The 20,121-nt window shown below is 28.9% G+C and overlaps 1 protein-coding gene across 1 annotated transcript; it reads right to left on the reverse strand.

Annotated features, from left to right (window-relative positions):
* Positions 1-14,288: 14,288 nt before the first annotated feature.
* On the reverse strand, positions 14,289-14,852 carry LOC136082525 (uncharacterized). Its single transcript, XM_065801930.1, has one exon. The coding sequence runs from the start codon at positions 14,850-14,852 to the stop codon at positions 14,289-14,291; it is 564 nt and encodes a 187-aa protein (XP_065658002.1).
* Between the last annotated feature and the right edge of the window lie 5,269 nt (positions 14,853-20,121).

The raw sequence follows: 20,121 nt of genomic DNA on the forward strand, positions 1-20,121 counted from the left end.
GCTGGATTTTAATAATTATTATTTTTAATATATGATAGTATAGATCATTGAAAAAATTGACAATATAAAGGTTATAATATAGACTGTTAAAAATATAAATAAAAAAATTTCCTGAAAAAGTTGGTACTACAATTTTTATCATTGAAAGAAAAAATTCATCACAAAAGTACTAAACTTTAACTTTGATGAAGAATTAAAAAATTGTTTTAATTTGTACCTTATCCATATTTTGAAATTTTTTAGTCTATAGTGTCTACTAACTATCTTGAGAAGTGTGGCTCCGATCGTTCGCGCTAAATAGTTTTGAAAAGCTGATGTTTTTTTAAACAAATAAAAAACTTCGAATAAAAACAAATTTTTTCATTCATTACTTAAAAGTAAAAAAAAAACTGCTTTAAGGCACGAAAGACTAAAGTAAATTTGTTTTCGTGTTGTTCTTAAAAGGAAAAAATATTTTTTATTTTAATTTCTTATGTTTAAAGTTCAAAATTAATTTAAGAAAAAATAATTCTAAAGGGCATTTTTGATGTGTCACTAATCAACTTAAAACCACATGATTTTCTAAATGTGGTTAAAAAGTTTCTTTTTACTTTGTAAGTTTATTATTGTAAACTAAGATAATGGAGGAAATCGATTTAAGACAAATTGTGCAATGTTTTCAGATTTCGAAAAATACTTTTGATAATAATGTAAATAGTGGATTTAAGCACATTATTACTACGATTCAAGTCAGAGAAGACAAAATAAATTTATTGAGAAAGAGATTAAAACTAACTTTTGCAAAGTATATTGCACTATGCCATGCATCATATAAAAAAATAAAAAATTTTTGATAGTAGAATTCAGGTTTCGCTTAATTCAGTTTTTAAAACAATTGATTTAGTTAAATCATCAGGTAATCAAGAGAGTTTAATAAATGAATCAGCAAAAGAGGTTGACTAACAAAAGAGTTGGATGAATTGAGTTCTCGCACCAAAAGACGATTGATAGCAAATATATAATTTGATTCAAAAACGGAATCCGTCGAAAAAAAGTTGTTAGTGGCTCAAAGCATTTAATAAACGTGACTTATAATTAGTCAAATTACTTAGTGTTGTTACAAAAAGACGACACGAATCGTTATTGCTTTACACTCAACTAACCATGTTGCAAGAGAAAAAGACGTTTGAAGAAGCTTTTGCGTATTTCTTGGATACAAACTTTCAAAAAGTGTTTATGAAAATACTCATAAAGAAGCACCATAAAGATTTCCATCTCATTGAGTAATTTCCGAAATAAAAAACGAGTGCCCACCTTTAAAAATATCTATTGAAGTTACTGAAACAAAGGCCAAAGTTAAACTACAGGATCTTATGGATCACACATCCAAGAGGCTTCTGAAACTACAAGAAAATTTTAAAATATTTGGTTGATAAAAAAAAGGACTTCGATGAGTTAATACTAATTAGTTGTAGGGGGATGGACGGAATATCAAGTCACTCAAAACATCAAAAAAATCATCGACGCTTTTATTATTCCAATCAAAATAATCTCTTTGACTATATGTGCAATCAGATTCAAACAAATTTTTATAGAATAACTTAATGTTTCAGAGTATTAAATTCTGTAGACCGACTATGCTGGAGTATATAAAAGAAAATAAAGAGGTGGGATTAAGAATTAAAAAGGAAATTGGAAAAGAAGTTCCTAATATACAATCTGTTAAAGTTTACCTTCCAGGACATAAGTATGTTTTTATCAATTACAGTTTTGTCCTTTTAATGATTGATGGGAAAATCTTAGTTTACATCACAGACACTTCTTTGACACTATGTTGTCCAATTTGTCACGCCACACCTAACATGATGAGCAATCTAAAAATCTTTAAGGAAGGATTTGTTACAGATGGGCAGGAATTGTGGTATGGCATTTTACCACAACATGCTTGGATTAGGTTTTTTGACCTTATTTTGCACTTTTAATATAGAATAGAGCTGGTGGATCAGGAACTAGTAATACTAGAAATTTATACCGACGAGCTTTTTCTGACCCTCTAATTACTCAGCAAAAGTTTTAGAAATTGATGAAGAAATTATTATCAGATTACAAAACATTCTAATTGCAATCAATTTCAAAGACCTGATTGATCCAGAAAAAATTGATAAGTACTTCAATGATACATATAAGAAGTTGTAAGAAACATATGATTGGTTCAAGATCCCAGCTTCCATTTATAAAGTATTAGCACATGCTGGAGAAATTATTATTAATTCATCAGTTTCACTTGGTTTAATGGGAGAGGAAGCAGTTGAATCTCGACACAGAATTTATAAATTTGAACATCATGCAAGTAAAAATATTAGAGAACAAACTTAGTGATTCGAGGTAGACATACTTCTGATCCCCTAATTAGTTCAATCTCATTAACTAAAAGATTGAAAAGTAAGAAAGTATTGTTCCTACCGGAAAAAGTTAAAAGTTTGTTAGCAGTTTATAGCGGTGATAGAAAAAATTCATCTGAAATGGAATCAAATGAAATTAATGACTTAAGTGAATTATATCTAAATGTGGACAACGTTGAGGAAAATCTACATTTAGATATAGATGTAGAAGAATAAAGTTTTAAACTGCATAATCCGTATAATATAACTTTTTATTTGTTTGCCGACTATATAAATTTATTATTTAAAAAATATTAAATAAAATATTAAAAAAACTGCAATGATTCGGTTCAAATCATAAGGTTTTAAAAACAAGAATATCCTAAAAGTTTATTTATTAGTTTTTTTTTATAATTAGTTTAATTATTCATTGAGGATTAAAACGACAGACTTTAATTCTCATTTAATAATCTATTAAAGTTCGAAAGATGACTAAAAATAACTAAAAGATCGAACTGTAGTAACTATAATAAAGTTTTTACTCTCCCCTAAATGAGGGTGTTGTAAACTTTACATGATCGTAACTTTCAGCAAATAAAAGACTATTCGATGAAAGTTAAAACCTGTTAATGAACTTAAATTTAGTAAACGAATAAAAAATGGGTGCGCTTATGTGAATTGCCTCCCCCCCTCCCCTCATATTCAATGGAATATTCCCACTGTGCACCGGTAAAAGTTTGTTGTGCATATGTCAAGATAGTTATTAATGTGCTCAGATAATTAGTCCTAATAAACTGCGGATGGTCCTAATAAACTGTGGATGGTCCTAATAAACTGCGGATGGTCTAAATAAAAAATTATGACCTGAAACTTAATAAAGAAAAAATTAGCAAGCCCGTCCTGGTACTCCACTAGGTACTGATGTGAAGCCAAAAGAAAACAAACGCTATTGCCATCTTTGTAAGAGACTTTAGTTAAATGTTTACGCAATCAATAAAGTTAATCTGCGCATCTAGGACATTAAAAAGACGATTTTCTTTATTAAATTAGGAAGATGCTTTCATTCAATTTAGTCTTTTTTAGAAATAAATAAACGGAGTCAGAGTTTTAATGTGATCTAAGTACGCGAAAAATTATCTATTTACAATATAATCTTTGATCATTTTACTAAAAACAATTTCTTTTATTCAAAACAATTTGGATTTTAGAGAAATCATTCAACTAAACGTGCTTGTATTGAATTAGTTAATCAAATAAATAACGGTTTTAACGAAAACAAATTTACTTTAGGTATTTTTATCGATCTCTCAAAAACTTTTGACACTGTTGATAATTGTATATTATTAAAAAAGTTGAAAAATTATGGAGTAACTAATAAGGTCTACTATTGGATTAAATGTTACCTCACGGATAGAAAACAATATGTTCTAAATCAAGAATACGGAATACTTAAAATCCCGCGTGGAGTACCGCAAGGATCGATACTTGGTCCTCTCTTATTCTTAGTTTATGTAAACGACTTAAATAATTGCATCAGTAAAGTTAAACCCAAACATGTTTGCAGATGATACAAACCTATTTCTTTCCAACAATAGTATCAAACAACTTTACGCAGACATGAATTTTGAATTAAGTAAGATAAATGATTGGTTTATGGCAAATAAGCTCTCATTAAACGTTGAAAAAACAAAGTATACCTTATTTCATTATAAAATGTAATAAGAAAACTTTCCCTTAAATTACCAGACCTATTTTTAAATAACATGCAAATAAAAAAGCAAGATAATATAAAAATTTTAGGAATATTTATTTACAATAATTTATCTTGGTGTCCCCATATTAAATATTTACAATCAAAAGTTAGTTAAACCATTGTTCTGATGTTCATCCATATGTAAATACAGTTTGTCTAAAGTTAATATACTTTTCTTTAATTCATTGTTTCATTAACTATGCTAATATTACATGGGGTAGTACACAACCATCAAAACTTAAAAAAAATATCTAGTTTGCAAAAACACGTGTGAAGAATTTTTACGCGAAAAAAAAGAGGGGAGCATACTAAACCCTTAATGAGAAATATGAAAATACACGAAGTAAATTTTTATCAGCACCTAATTTTCATGTATATTTATATTAATAACCCAACTTCAGCTTATTTTATTTGTAAGTTTAAGAAAAATGTAAATGAAAAGTATTTCCTTAAGAACAACTCGATCAAATTTGTTTTTAATCTGCCAAGGAAATTAAATAAATATACAGAATATTTAATAGCATATCAAAGATCTAAGCTAGAAACTCTTTTCAAAAAATTAATGCAAATATGGTAAAACCATTAAACTCATTAAGTTTCAAGCAAAAAAACACATTTTTAATTTTGCGGAATAATAATTCCAAATGAAATTCATTTGAATAAATGTAAATTTATTCAAATGAATTTTACTTATTATTCTAAGTAGTTACTAATGATATATGTATCTTTTAATGAATTAGTTATTAAGTCTTTGTGTATATGTTTGTATTTATTTCTAAATCTTCGAATACCTAAATTTGCAATATAGCTATTGCAAAGCATCTTTGTAATTGTAAAAATAATTTGCTTTCTTATTTTATCTTTAGTTTATGTTATATTTTTTATATTTTATTTCTTTTATATTTTCAATGGATTTTTATAAATCTTTTTTACAATATTTTATTATATTAGGGGCTCTATGAAAAGATTGAGTTGAATATGCATCTATATAGCCATAGTACATTTGTTCAAATCTCTGGCTGTGCCAAATCTATCATACGGCTTCGAAATTTGTTGCTTTAATAATTCGCTTCTTAATAAATCGGACGCTGTAGGAAGGACAGCATTAAAATTCCTCTTTAATATATCAAAGTACAGCACAAACTACCTGCATCCCTTATTTAAAATTGATGATATATCTACTATCCTCATTCAAAACAAATTAAATCTGTTTATCAGACTACTGAACAATCCGACTTGTTTTTCCCTGATTTTGACTCAGATATCTGATGTTACTAAAAATAACCTATTTTTCTACAAAGAAATAAAAATGTGCAATCAACTTGAGCTAAACTTTGCCTAATGTTTGACAGAAGAAAAACAAATAACGATTAAACGTCGCTACGATGACGTAGGAGACAATATAGCGGCAATTTTGAACCATTTCTTTGAGTTCTGGAATATCAGAGAACAAAGACTAATATTTACGGATTTGATGGTGGAAAATATTTCAAGAAAAATTTCAATTAGACTTTAGAACTAGTGTATAAACTATTAGTTTTATTCACTTATTTTAAACTGTTTGTTTTACCTGTAATTTGGGTGATAAAAATAATAAATATCTTCTTTGAGTCCCCGTCTGTTTTTAAAATATTTGATATACCGTAAACGGGAAACTTTGAACTTTTTTGAGATATTTTTACTTGCTCTTCCTTCACTATTGACAATATTTGAAATTTAACGAAATGAATATAGGGGCTAAGATTGACTCTTTTATAATTCAAATTCAAAATAATATTTAAATAAAAGGATTTTGTATAATATTAATTTAAATAGTGTATTTTTAATAACTTTGAATTTATTTAAATAGATAAGAGGTTTTCGATTGATCAAGAATTTTCCTCTAATACTATTAAAGAGGTCCATACAATGTAACATCAAGAGGTTGCAATAAATGGGTAGAGTTAACAGTTATATAACAAGATACTGTTTTCTTATATAAGATACTATTTTCTTCATAAGATACTATTTTCTTCAATAAATAATAAGATACTATAAAGATACTATAATATGCGATATGCGATATGCGATAAGATACTATTTTCTTCAATAAATTCAAGTATCTTTTCACTGTAAAGATTGCTTTGATTATAACTAATAGGAACTTTAACTCCTACAATTTGACAAAAAACAATAACAAACCAGTCAAAAGAGTGTATAGAATCAAACTGTCCTGACTTTAATGTATTGTAAATTGGTGGTCCACTTTTGGTCCTTGTTGTCCATAAATGGTCAGCTTTATAAACTTATCCAGAGACAATTTGACAAGAAGCACATTTTTGTATATTTGTATACTATGGATTTTCCAAGTGTTTTCGGATTAAGTTTTTAAACTTTATTATAGAAGGCGGTAACTTGCACCCAATGAACATCTAATGCTTTCGTCTTATAATGTTTATTGTTACCATAAAATTTGAAAACTGGCACTAAGTATAATTTATATACTGCCTTACGTCAGTTTTTTTTCGTATAAACGTGGGATAGTACTGCTATGAAATGCTAAACAAAAACAAATTTAAAGATAAATAGCAGTACTTTCAACAAACTTAATTCAACACAATATTGAATGTACATACACATATTATATGACATATTTTTCATACAAGATTTAAAATTTATTAGCGTTTTGCAACAAAAGTATTTAGATACACAGGATCACACAGACATATATATATATATATATATATATATATATATATATATATATATATATATATATATATATATATATATATATATATATATATATATATATCTGTGTGTGTGTGTGTGTGTGTGTGTGTGTGTGTGTGTGTGTGTGTGTGTGTGTGTGTGTGTGTGTCTAAATAGTAGACACACACACATATGTTTATATATCTTATGTGTTTGTTTATACACACGTATATAAATTTTTATATATCTGTGCGTGTTCACATACAGAAACAATGTGTACGTATGTGTGACTTACTGTTTATACAAATGATATTTTAATTTTTATTCATAATAATATTATATATAATACATATATGACAAAGAGATTTTTTAAGTTGTTTCATGCTTTTGACTATCTATGTAGTGGAGTTACTTTGAACCTTATTCAAAGTTACCCCATATGCGAAAAAATGTATACGATAAAGTATGTTATGCTATAGCAATGGAACATAACTATAGTAGGCTAACAAACTTCTTTAGATTTTACATGCCTAATAAATTTATAAACAAAAATTATGCAACTTAGACAACAAGCTGCTACACTAGTTGAGACAGTGTACAAAGTATTCTGACTAATTTTTTTGAGAAAAATATCCGAAATATTTAATTCATTTTTTAAGGAACAATAAAAACCAGTAAACTAAGTAAAACTTTAAACAATCAAAATATAAACTATTTTTAACACTTTGATGTTTAAGGTTTGAACAGATTCATATAAGTTCTTGCCATAATTACAATTTGAAAAAAAAAAAGATTTATATTCAAAGTTACCCGGCTATTCAAAGTAACCCCGGTTAACGGTATTGATATTTACCATGTAAAACTCATCTGTAATTTATTTTAACAGCGAAAAAAAAAATAAAATTGCAAAAAAAAAAAAAAAATAGTGCAAATATTTTTTGTTGTTGTTGTTCTTAGAGCGATGTTTACATTAATTATTTTGCTATTCAAAAAGCTTTAAAGTAAAGAAATAGAGGATAAATAAATAGCTGAATATGTATTAAAATCTATTCTTATAGGTAGGTACGAAATAAACTCCTTAGAGCCGTATTATACGGGTCATGACAGCAAGTACATAAATATATATATACATAAATATATATATATATATATATATATATATATATATATATATATATATATATATATATATATATATATATATATATATATATATATATATATATATATATGTATATATATATATATATATATATATAATTATTATTATTATTATTATTGTTATTATTATTATTATTATTATTATTATATTATTATTATTATTATTATTATTATTATTATTATTATTATTATTATTATTATTATTATTATTATCATTATAGCAATATTCTTCAATAGAAGTTTAACTTCTATGAGCCAAGTGTCTAAACCAGCTATAGTAGATCAACTCGAAAGGGAACGAGTCTATTTGTCATAATTGTTTTTAAACTTGTTGACCGAATTACCGGCAACTATTGAAGCAGGAAAAGCATTTCATGTTGGTGCTAATCGATTTTTAAGAAATTGTGTCTTTGACTGTTTTTGGTAACTTCTCGTTCAATTTTATGCTTTGCGCTACGAAGACTACTTGCAGGACCATCGCATATGAAAGAAGTCGCTCGTCTAAATTCTTGATGCCTGTTGACTTTGTTGAAGTTTTTATAAATTAAAAAAAATTGAATTAGATCACCTCTTAATCTACGTTCAGCTTATAAGCTGAGACCAAATTTGCCAGATGTAATTTGTAGTTTACGTTGCGCAATGGCGGAACAAGTTTAGTTGCCCTACATTGAACTGATTCTAAGTTTTTAATGCCTTTTTGTAAAAAGGGCTCCAAACTGGTGCCCAGTACTCTAATACTGCTAATGAACATACTTGGATTCCATTTTTTAAAAGTTCTTTTGAGTATTCCAAGTACAAATTGTACTTTAGGAGTAGCTTGACTAATCTGTTTTGACCATTTGAGTTTATTATTTACTTGGATACCCAATGTTCTTTTGACAGATACAACTTCAAGAGAAATGCGACCACCATTTGCATCTAACATTGTCAGGAGGATGTCAAATTCTGAGGAACCACCGTGAAACTTCAGAACTTTGCATTTATTTAAAGTGAATTCCATGCGCCAAAGTCTTGATCAATTACCTAAAATATCAATGTCCAACAGAACATACGCCAAATCCATAACTGACTTTATTTTTGCAACCAATAGGCTATCTATATCTAACAAAACCGTATTGATGCCAAAGTAACAAACTATATTTTACTAGGTGTTCAGTCATGACATCACGCATTGTTCTTTCCATTTTTTTTCCTACTGCAGATGTGATGGAAATAGGCCTGTAATCTCCAGGATCAGTACAATGACCTTTTTTGAATATGGGCGTTATATTAGCGAATAAATACATCCAATTTACTTATTGATTTGTAAATAGGCTGGCAATAAATACATCCAATAAACAAAATATCATTTCCAATTGAAATTTGACACCATATTTGCTCACCCTTTTGTTTATCACTGAACTCGCATTTAAATGAAGGTATATCTTTTCCAACATATATGGCCACACCACCAGCATGAATTGTCCTATTTCGAAGGTACGCAGTGTAATTGTCTAGATTTGTTAAAGATTTAGAAGTGAACTACGTTTCAGTGATTGCAGTAATGTGTGGGTAATTCAATAATACAATTCTAGCTTGGAATTCATACCACTTATTTTCTAAAGACGTTGGATTAAAATGAAGACATTTGGTTTCAGATAAAGAATATTAAGATAAAAAGATAGAGATTAGATAAAGAATAGGTAGACGATAGAGTAAGAGGACTATAAGCATTTTTTTTGGTATTTCATTCTTTTCGTTATATATATATATATATATATATATATATATATATATATATATATATATATATATATATATATATATATATATATATATATATATATATATATATATATATGTACATTTACAAATGTGTATTTAGATTTTTTTCACTATTTTTGCTCACCGTTTTGCTATACGGTTTTCAAGAAAAAGAAGAAAAAAATAAAGAATAGTGAAAAAAAAGATTGTAGCCCTATGCCAATCCCTTAGTTAATGTGGCGGCACTCCTTTGCGGCAGCAGGTACGCATTCAGTACGACGTCATCGGCCAAATAAAGTTCACAATATTAATTGTGATATATATATATATATATATATATATATATATATATATATATTATATATATATATATATATATATATATATATATATATATATATATATATATATATATATATATATATAGTGAACGGAAACTGAAACCGAAATTTCTGCTTCAACAATTTTTTTACTTTTCCTGTTTCGGCCGAAATTTCGGTTCAAACCGCAACCGAAATGAACCAAAACTTTTAAAAGATTTTTTTTAAGTTTTAATATAGAGTGGGATCATGACGGTTTCCTAATTGTAATCGTTTGTTAGTAAATCAATTTTTAATTATAACAATTGTAAAAATTTTAATTGAAATCACGTTACATAATAGTTTTAAGTTACTCTTCTCAAATCATTCTTAAAATGAATTAACATTTAAGTAAAGCAATCCAAACCAATAGTTCATCAAAATTTTCTCAGTGCTAAATTTTACAATTGAAAATAATCGATAAAAAACTGGTTTATGGAATCATTTTACCGTGACAGTTAGTGATTTCAAATACGGAATTTGAAAATATCCCGTGGATCGCACAATCCAAAACTTCAATCACTTAGCGGACTTTCATCACATTTAAGAAGTGGTTTACTCTAAAACATATCCTAACTGAAAAAGCAACACAACTACTGGAAGTCCTATAAATCTCAAAAATTGATTCAAAGTTTAAAGAAGGTCTGAAGTTTCTTGTGCTACAGTGGCGCAGTGGTCAGAGCGCTTGCCTTGAAAGCATGAGATCCAGGCTCGAAACGAGCTTCGGATATATTTTTGCGTCACGGTAATGAAGGAGGCGTGAACTTCCTGGTTAAATGCACTTCCGCGGTGCTCTGTGACAAAACCTATAGGTCTTCTTTGGGCACCTAAATAACAAAAAAATTAGAAAATAACACTAAAAGCAAAGTTTGGTTTGGCAAAAGTAGCAAAGAGATTCCTTAGACCTCCACCAACATCTGCCGAAGTTAAAAGGTTGTTTTTAACTGCTGGAGAAATTCTTTCAAATGAAAGAAACAGACTTTTGCCAGAAAACATGAAAAAAAATGTATTTCCCAGAGAAAATACTTCAATTGTTACCTTTAATTATTGAAATGTCTTGACATATTATAGTTTTTATCAAACTATGTTACATGGTGATTGCTTAGATATATGTTAAATAGTTTTTTTTTGCTTTAATTCGGTGATCATAAAAGGTTCAGGGATTTTAAACATTCATTTTCAAATTTCGGCCAAAATTTCGGTTTCGGTTTCGGCTACGGCTTTACTGAACCGAAATTTTGGTACTTTCGGTTTCGACTTAAATTTCGGTTTCGGTCGATCACTAATATACATACAGTGACGACAACATAAATAGCACACTTTCATGACCAGTTGGTTTTACTTTTTGATTCCAACTTTTTTGTTTTTATAGCAATTGCTGTTATTTTTTATAGCATCAACAAAGCTCACCTTTTGGAACGGAAATACTCATTTGACATTTATAGCTGTCAAAATTGCTTGATATGAGCATTTAAGTGGTCGTGTTTACCTTTTGAGGTTCATTTTAAATAACACACATTTACTTTTTATTCAAAAAAACTTAAATTCTTTTATTATATCAAAAGATAATCATTCTATTCAGTATTTAAAGATTATTCTTGTAATTCATTTGGCAAAAAAAAAAAAATTCATTATCTATCAACTATGGGACGAGATAAACATGGAACAGATGTCTTTCGAGGACAAGTACAGGCATTTTGAGATCTAGAATTGAACAATTCTGAAATAGCTCGAAGATTAGGTTGTTCTCGTAAGAGAGTTATCAATGCCATTAATTTATTTAACAATACTGGTTCTTTAAGCAACAAAAAACGCAAATCTCGCGAACGAAAGACAACCCCAAGAGAAGACGCACCCATTGCCCGTATTGCTAAGCTGAATCCTTCTGTTGGCGCACCAAAAATTAAAGAACAAATTGCTCAAAATTTAAAACTTGATCTGTCTGTCAGCACTGTTAAAAGTCGCTTACGCGAAAATAAGCTATTTGGAAGGGTTGCCCGAAAAAAACCATTGGTCTCAAAACGTAATCTCGTCACCCGTTTAAAGTTTGCAAAACAGCACGTACATAAAGATTTAAGTTTTTGGCAAAATGTGCTTTGGACTGACGAGTCTAAGTTTAATCGCTTTGGATCCGACGGAAAACAGTATGTTCGTCGTCTCCAAAACCAAGAACTCAGCCCTCGCTATACTCTTAAGACCGTAAAACATGGTGGTGGCAATGTGATAGTTTGGGGCAGTTTTTCATGGTGTGGTGTGGGCCTGTTGCATAGAATTCAAGGGACAATTGATCAGCACATGTACAAAGAAATACTCATGAGAAGAAAACGTCATGTTGCCATATGCAGAGGAAAATCTCCCTTTGGTTTGGAAATTCCAACAAGACAACGACCCTAAGCACACCGCCAAAAGTGTTAAAATGTGGTTTAACGCCAAGAAGATTAATGTATTGGAGTGGCCCGCACTGTCACCAGACCTAAATCCGATAGAAAATTTGAGGGAGGAAGTTGACAGAAACATAAAACGGTCAACTGCAACAAATTTAGACCGACTTTGGATCGAAATAAAGGGACGCCATTACACCTGAACGATGCCAAAAATTGATCTCGTCAATGGGCTGTCGTTATCAAGCAGTTATTGACTCAAAAGGATACCCCACTACGTATTAATTTACCTCTATTAAAGTTTTCTAAACTATTTATACAAAGAACCTCCATGATTTTGGTAGCAAAATCATGGAGGTTCGTTGTTATTATTATTAGTCACTACCAAAAAACAAACTTTGATCTTTTATATTGCATTAATGCGTCGTATGACAAACCTAAAATAAAAATTGTTACAAATAAGTAGACATAAAAGAAAAAAAAACAATTGAAAAACAATTTATTTGCTTTTCGGTAACCTGTTGTCATACTTAAGTTGGTGTCATGATGCAGCTTGTCGGAGTTTTTTTATGATGTTATTTCATGTTGGCTTTTTGTAAACTTTAGTTTAATTTAAAAGACATCACAATAGATTTAAAATATTTTAATTAAAAAGCAAAGTAATAAGTGCTTTAAGGAGTCAAACTATAAACATTAAAGATAAAAAATCAATTCGAGATATAAATAAATTGCATTTATACAGCTAAATATATTTTCTTGGTTTATAGTAAATTTTAAAAGCAGTGTTTTCAATAAATTAAACTACCAATTAATTATTTTTAACAATAGAATGTAGCATCAAAAAGCAACAACAAAAAAGTTATAAATATCTTCACCGAAAGAAGACATTTACAACCTCTTGGTTGCTGTTTTTTCTTCGGTGTCTCCCAACACCCAGGTATTTATGAGCCCTCCATTTAAAGGAGGGTTCATCCATACCTCCATTACTACACCATTTATTGAAGGATCTCTCTGAGAGAAGCCCTGGGTGTTGGGAGCAATAATTTCTGTACTGCTGAAATGTTAACGAATCTAAAATCAATAAAAACTCTTAAGTGTTAACGACTCTAAAATTACAATTAAAAGGATATAATAAAAATTATAAATATTTGCAATTTTATTTAATCAAAATATAAAGCATAACCTCACCATTTTCACAGGATAAAGAGAGTGCTAAAAATATTAAAAAAAAAAATTGAGAGTAACTTAAAAAACTTAAATTTCCTCCATAAAGTTGTCTAAAGTAAGAAAAAAGATAACTGAAGCTAAAAAAACAAAACGTTTCAAGAACAATACCATTAACAGTACGCACATCTTTCAAGATGTTGCTCCTACAAAAGTAACAGTCTTAGAAAAAATAACTCTCCAGTTGGAATAAATTTATACACTCTTACTATCACCTTATTACCACCCCTTTGTCTAACCTTCCATTTACAATGTTTATCATTAAATATAAAAAGATAAGGAATGTCTACATACGAATAGCAATGTGCTCTTTCATTTTCAGAATTTAACTTAAACCATGCCGTTAGGTGCGTATCACGTTGAGCTGCACAATCTAAATCCAGTTCTGCTCTTTCTCTAAAATACACTTATTGATTTTCAGGTAGATGAACTTTAAGGTGTATGATAGTGACTTATTGGATACTCGAAAATTCGCCACAATGCTTCAGGTGCACTAACATAACGACAATTTAAAGAAGTATTTGTACAAATATTTAACAGCTTTAACAGACTTGCAAGTTTCAACATTAATGTGAGATTGATATTTCTTTGATAACCATGAATTGTAAGGCACCACCTAGCGATTATCTACATTATTACCTTTAATATTGATAACCAAACCATTATCACAACGTCTATAGCGTGGATAACCATTATTAACTGCTACTGTGTTAACATTAAATTCTTTAGGATAGTTTTTGCTACACACCCCATTTTTCATGCAGGGAGAACTTGGATTCAGTATGCCACATGAACTGTGAATCATGCAAGTTTTAACAACGTTATAAAAATCACAATTAAGAATCGGATCTGGAATTTCTGCAGATATTAAATTACTGATAGCATGTGCTGTTTCAAGCTTATCTTCATTTACAAAGTGAAGTAAAATATGAACATGAGGCAAACCACGCTTTTGAAACTTAATAACCTGAATATGTGTTACAACTTTCCCTAATACATCGTGCTTAAAAATATCATTGAGAAGGTTATTTAATTTGAGTTTAAATACTCGATTAACCAAGTCAGGTCTTCCATTTGCTGTCTGACCTGGATATAAATTTTCAGTTATCTCGCGCCATTTTGGGTTGCAAGTGAAAGTAATGAAAAGATGTTGTTTACCTTTTTTTTTAATTATAGTCATGGCAAAACTACAACACGCCCTGGCCTAAAATTATAATCATTTCCAAGGTTGTTTATATATTCGTGTAAGGCATCATACTTCTCGCTTCTCAGTTTGTTTTGATTATTACTGATGAAAGCAAGGCACTGGCCTTCAATTTCAACATACGCATCAACAGCATATTGCTGAAACAGTTTTTTGCCATAAAAGAGTGAAAAAAAAAAGCCAACTGAAAGTTTATATTTGTAATACGGAGATAATGTACATGATTTCTAATAAATGTAGCACGTTCAGGGTTGTAAACTAATTGATTATGCCAACCAGCATCACCCCTCAAAAAAATAGAGGATAAACCATAGGATCTAAGTTGGCAGACATACTTGATATAGTTTTAAGAGGATGACCTCTTAGGTAAATAACAACTTACCTGGAAGCAGGTGGTGCACCATATTGATCAACTGCATAATACACCATATTGACCAACTGCAAATACAACTGCTACTTCATTATGTGAAGGGAGATTATAGCGACGTCTATCTCGCCCTTCAAGTAAAGACATTTTTACAACTGACACTGAGCGACCTTCTATAGCTGCTCAATGAATTTCTTTATCTTTCACTTCAGCCATGTTTTAAAAAAATTGTTTTTAAATGCAAGAGCAAATGGGTTCTCTTCACTAATAATAATTTGCAATCGAAGCATTAAATCATTTAAGCAAGATCATTACCATGTTGTTGCATTCTAAAATTTACTGCTAAGTGGATAATAGATGTATAGTTGACAATATGTCGGCAGAACATCTTGATTTGGCCTAAGATTATCCATACGACGAAAAACTTGACGACATATTCTAAAACATGGCGGCCCATGATTCATGGGTTAAACTACATTAGCTTTAAATGAAGCAAAAGAAAGACAGGCATTACAATTTCTAATATATTTTTAAAAATTCAGATTTGAATTTCCATCTGCATAGTTTCCTTTAAATAAATCTTGTAAATCTTGTAAAAAGAAATGAAAGAGATCGACCTAAGCCTATCTCTTTCATTTCTGGCACGATTATTTTAATTGAAAGTAGTTACAAAAAATCTTAAACGAATCTCGAAGATTGTGGTCTTTTCTATACAATTTTTTTTCTACTCTAAATAGCACACACAAATAATTTTTATATATAACAAACTGTCATTTAAAAAAAACATCAGCTAGGAGATGTTTAAAAAATAATTAACTTAGCAAATAATAATAAAAAATCTCATCAACAAAAATATTTTCGATATTTTGTTCTTCTATACCACATAAATACATCATCCGATAAATCTAAAATAAAAAATGTAACGAATAATTAAATAAATAAGAAAAACATTACATACAAAAAATGAAAATCAATGTACCTTATACAGAAAAGTTGTTGTGATTTACCAGAATAGTAGTTGTTAAATACTATTATTTCATGTTAGCTTTTAGAAAATAATTTATGCTGGTACATCATGATTCCAAAATATTTATAGCAAAATCATGTAATAAACAGCGTTAAAGACAAAAAACCAAATTTAGATAAAACAAATTGTATAAATGGCAAAATAATTTGTCTTGGCTTTTAGTAAATGATTAAAAGCAGTGATTTTTAATAATAAAAATATCTATTTATCATTTTTAACAATTGACACCAACATGAAGGTAAGTCAAATGTCTATCAACTCAAAAGATAACAAAAAAACAACATCACAACAACAACACACAACAATAGCACACACGATAACTTAAGTAACACAGCATTCATTTATAATAGAACATAAGTAACAACATTACGCAAAATGTTATTAAAATACATTATTATGTATTTTCAGAATAAATAATAGTAAAGGCTTGAAAACACCTAGACCTAGTGCAGTAACAGTTTGACACTAAACACTGCCGTGTAACCTATAAAGTACATTACTGCTATAAGTACATCACTTGGCTGGCAAGGCTGAAAAATCTTGCTCTACACGTCTACCAAGTCACAGCACTTTCAAAACATGGAAACAGCATAATATATATATAAACATATGTACCAACTATAAACACAATATATATATTTAACCTTATATAGACATATTTAAACACATTTATAAAACTATTATATAACACATATTAACACATATACAAACAATAAAAAAACGCTATACATTATTATAAAAACACATTGATAAAACAACTATAAAGCATATATAACACATACACATACTTATCAAAAAAGCATATATGCAAACAATAAACATGTGCAAGCAAAAATTTTAAAAATGACACGAGAAAATTTGAAAAGATTTATAGTAAACAATTTTTTTAAATTTTCTAAAAAAGAACAAAAGTAATTAATACCATTACAGAAATTTCAAAGTAGTAATAACCAATTTTATGGAAATAGCATAAGTGTAACTTTTTTGTTGCATAGAAAATAATTAGGCCTCATCCATACTCCTATTTTCCTTCTAAAAAATAAAATATAAGCTCAATAAAAGCAAAACTGCTGAAAAAAAAATAAAGCTAAAAGAAAAGCTAAAACAAACAAAATGTAAACGATGAAAAGGAGTAATCCTTTTTACTTTATATCTAATAAAAATGTTATATATAAATTGCTTAACTATTTTCTTTACTTACTTCAATTACAATATGTTTTTAACGATAGTTTTTTATCTTAATGTGATCCTTTATGTAATATTTCTAAACTAATAAATAATAATTAAATTCCAAAAATTAAAAGGTTTTAACTCATTTAAGATCTTTCTCCATTGACCGCGTGCATTTTGAGAACGCGCTCTTTCAAATTCAGAAAAGCCTAGTAACAATTAAAAACTACTTTAAAAACAAAAGCGAAACGACGTTAAACGTTAAACATTAACTCAAGCAATTATATAAAGATGATGGAATTTCACATGGAAAAAATACTTTTTTTACTTAGTACAGTAACAGGCGAAAGCCGGCGGGCATAGCCACAAAAGTTGCCCGGTCTACCGGGAAATTTCCCGGTGTCCCGGTGGGCTAGGATATATAAAAAATAGTTTTTATATATGAGAGTATAAATAATAAACCCCTATTTCTGCAAAACCAAAAGCAAAAAGTAACCAAAAGTCGTTACTTGAAATATATAAATATATATAAACACTGGCGTAGCGACAGAGGGCAAAGGGAGCTAAATTTAGCTCAACATTTATATATATATATATATATATATATATATATATATATATATATATATATATATATATATATATATATATATATATATATATATACTTTTTAATTTTTATTCTTAAAAATCATTTCCTGTTACAGGAACGAATGAACTTTTGCCTATTATTGACTAAAATGACCTATATTCTGATAAAATATTGAAAAAGGTCACGCACAAACCAAATTGAAATGTAGACCATTGTAATATAGACCATTTTAGCGTAATATATATTTGTTTCAATAATATTTATATATAATATAAGTCATTAAACCAACTTTTAAAATAATTTACATACTACATATTATTATTGAGACAGGCTCATACCCTGGGGGAGTCGTTGATTGCAATCCACCCCCCTTTTTGTACCAACTGGTCTTTGTTTTACGCAAATTTAATTATAAAAAACTAGCAAAATATTTATTTTTAACTTTAAATTTCTTCGTTTTACAAAAACGAACCTCCCTAAAAAACCTTGCGGTACTGCCCGAATGAGAATTGTTAGGAATTTTCCAGAATATTGTATGTTATTATGCTTTCGAGAAGCTCCTGCAGAGTTGTAAAATTTTCTTTAGCTATTTTGCAGTGTGGTATAAACTGATATATAAGTAAGGTGTTCAAAGCAAGTAGTTAAGTTTAAGTTAGCTTAATTTTGTGTCAACACTATTATTGCCTAATTGAAAGAGATCTTGTATTATTTGGTGAGCTGCATTGATATTTGTGGGTATACCGGTTCTGCAACTAGAAATATGTCCGTTTATACGTAATCTTAAATTATCAGTTTTACCAGTATAAGACTTGTTTAACAATGTTAGACTTGTTTACTACGAACATTTAAGGTAGTAAGTAACATTTTTACTGTTGCAAGTGACTTCTTACTTTCCATATACCCGGAAGGAAGTGAGCTAGCGACTAGCTAGCTTTATAGCGAATTTCTAGCGATTTCTATTTTCCTATTTTATTTTTTCCTAACGTCTTTAACATCTTTAAAAATTTGATTTTTAGTATTGAGTCTATTATAATTATGAAAATAATTGAACTTTAAACATAGCGATTTTGTAGAAATGGGTTGGTAGCTACATATTGCAGCTTTGTAGCATGCTACAAAATATCTACATATCTATAGCTGGTTGATAGCTACATTTTGAAGTTTTTTAGATCGCGATTTTATTACGATAAGACGCTAGCTACAATAGCCAGTGGGTCTTCAGCTTATTAAGCTAGCTTTAAACGTAGCCAAATTGCTGTCTTTATCTTTACAAAGTTCGATAGATTTTCGCTAACTTAAAAAAGCTAGCCATCCTCGTTGCCAAATCTGTCTTTATCGTTACGATTATAGCTAGCTATTTGCTAACCGATTTTCCACCGAGTAGTACTGTTAGATATTTTGAACTCATCTACTTCTTGAAGGTTGAGTTTGCAATTTTTGCATTAAGTATCTTTGTATTTGAATAATCTATCTTCCTTGTTGGTCATTTCAATGTTTGAAGAAGTAAGTTTTCTGAGTAGATAATGAGGTTGTTTAAATGCCAATACTGAATGAATACTATAATTTTTTTTTTAACTGTACCAATAGAAAAAACTTTAAGTAAAAGGTTTGCTTTGGTAACATAAGGTGACAATTAAGGTTGCTATAAAAGATTGTCACTAAAGGAAATATTTCTTTAGATTTTTTTTAGTGGTGCTGATCCTTGCAATTTCACGTTTTGAAATGCTTTTTTTTTACTATTAGGATAAACACGATCTTTTAGTCACGACTTTAGTTCTATTAATCGTAATTTTTCGATATCATAATTAGATGTAAAAACAATTATTCTTTTCGCTAAATTATAATGAATATTTTTTTAATATGAAATGGATGATGACTGTTATAGTTTAAGTAGTCACGAGTATTTCTGATGTCAAGGCTTTTGGACAGATCATAAAACCATCATCGATTTATCTAAAATAAAATTTCTCTATAAATTTTACATCATGGTAAGAAAAGCATTGAGGTAAGATTTTTGGAAAAAGCTTAGTCTCTTCTAAAAATCCAATAGTTAGGCATGCATAATGGTGCAAAATCTTTTCCCATGGCTG

The sequence above is a fragment of the Hydra vulgaris genome, chromosome 07, assembly GCF_038396675.1.
Source record: "Hydra vulgaris chromosome 07, alternate assembly HydraT2T_AEP".
Lineage (NCBI taxonomy): Eukaryota > Metazoa > Cnidaria > Hydrozoa > Anthoathecata > Hydridae > Hydra > Hydra vulgaris.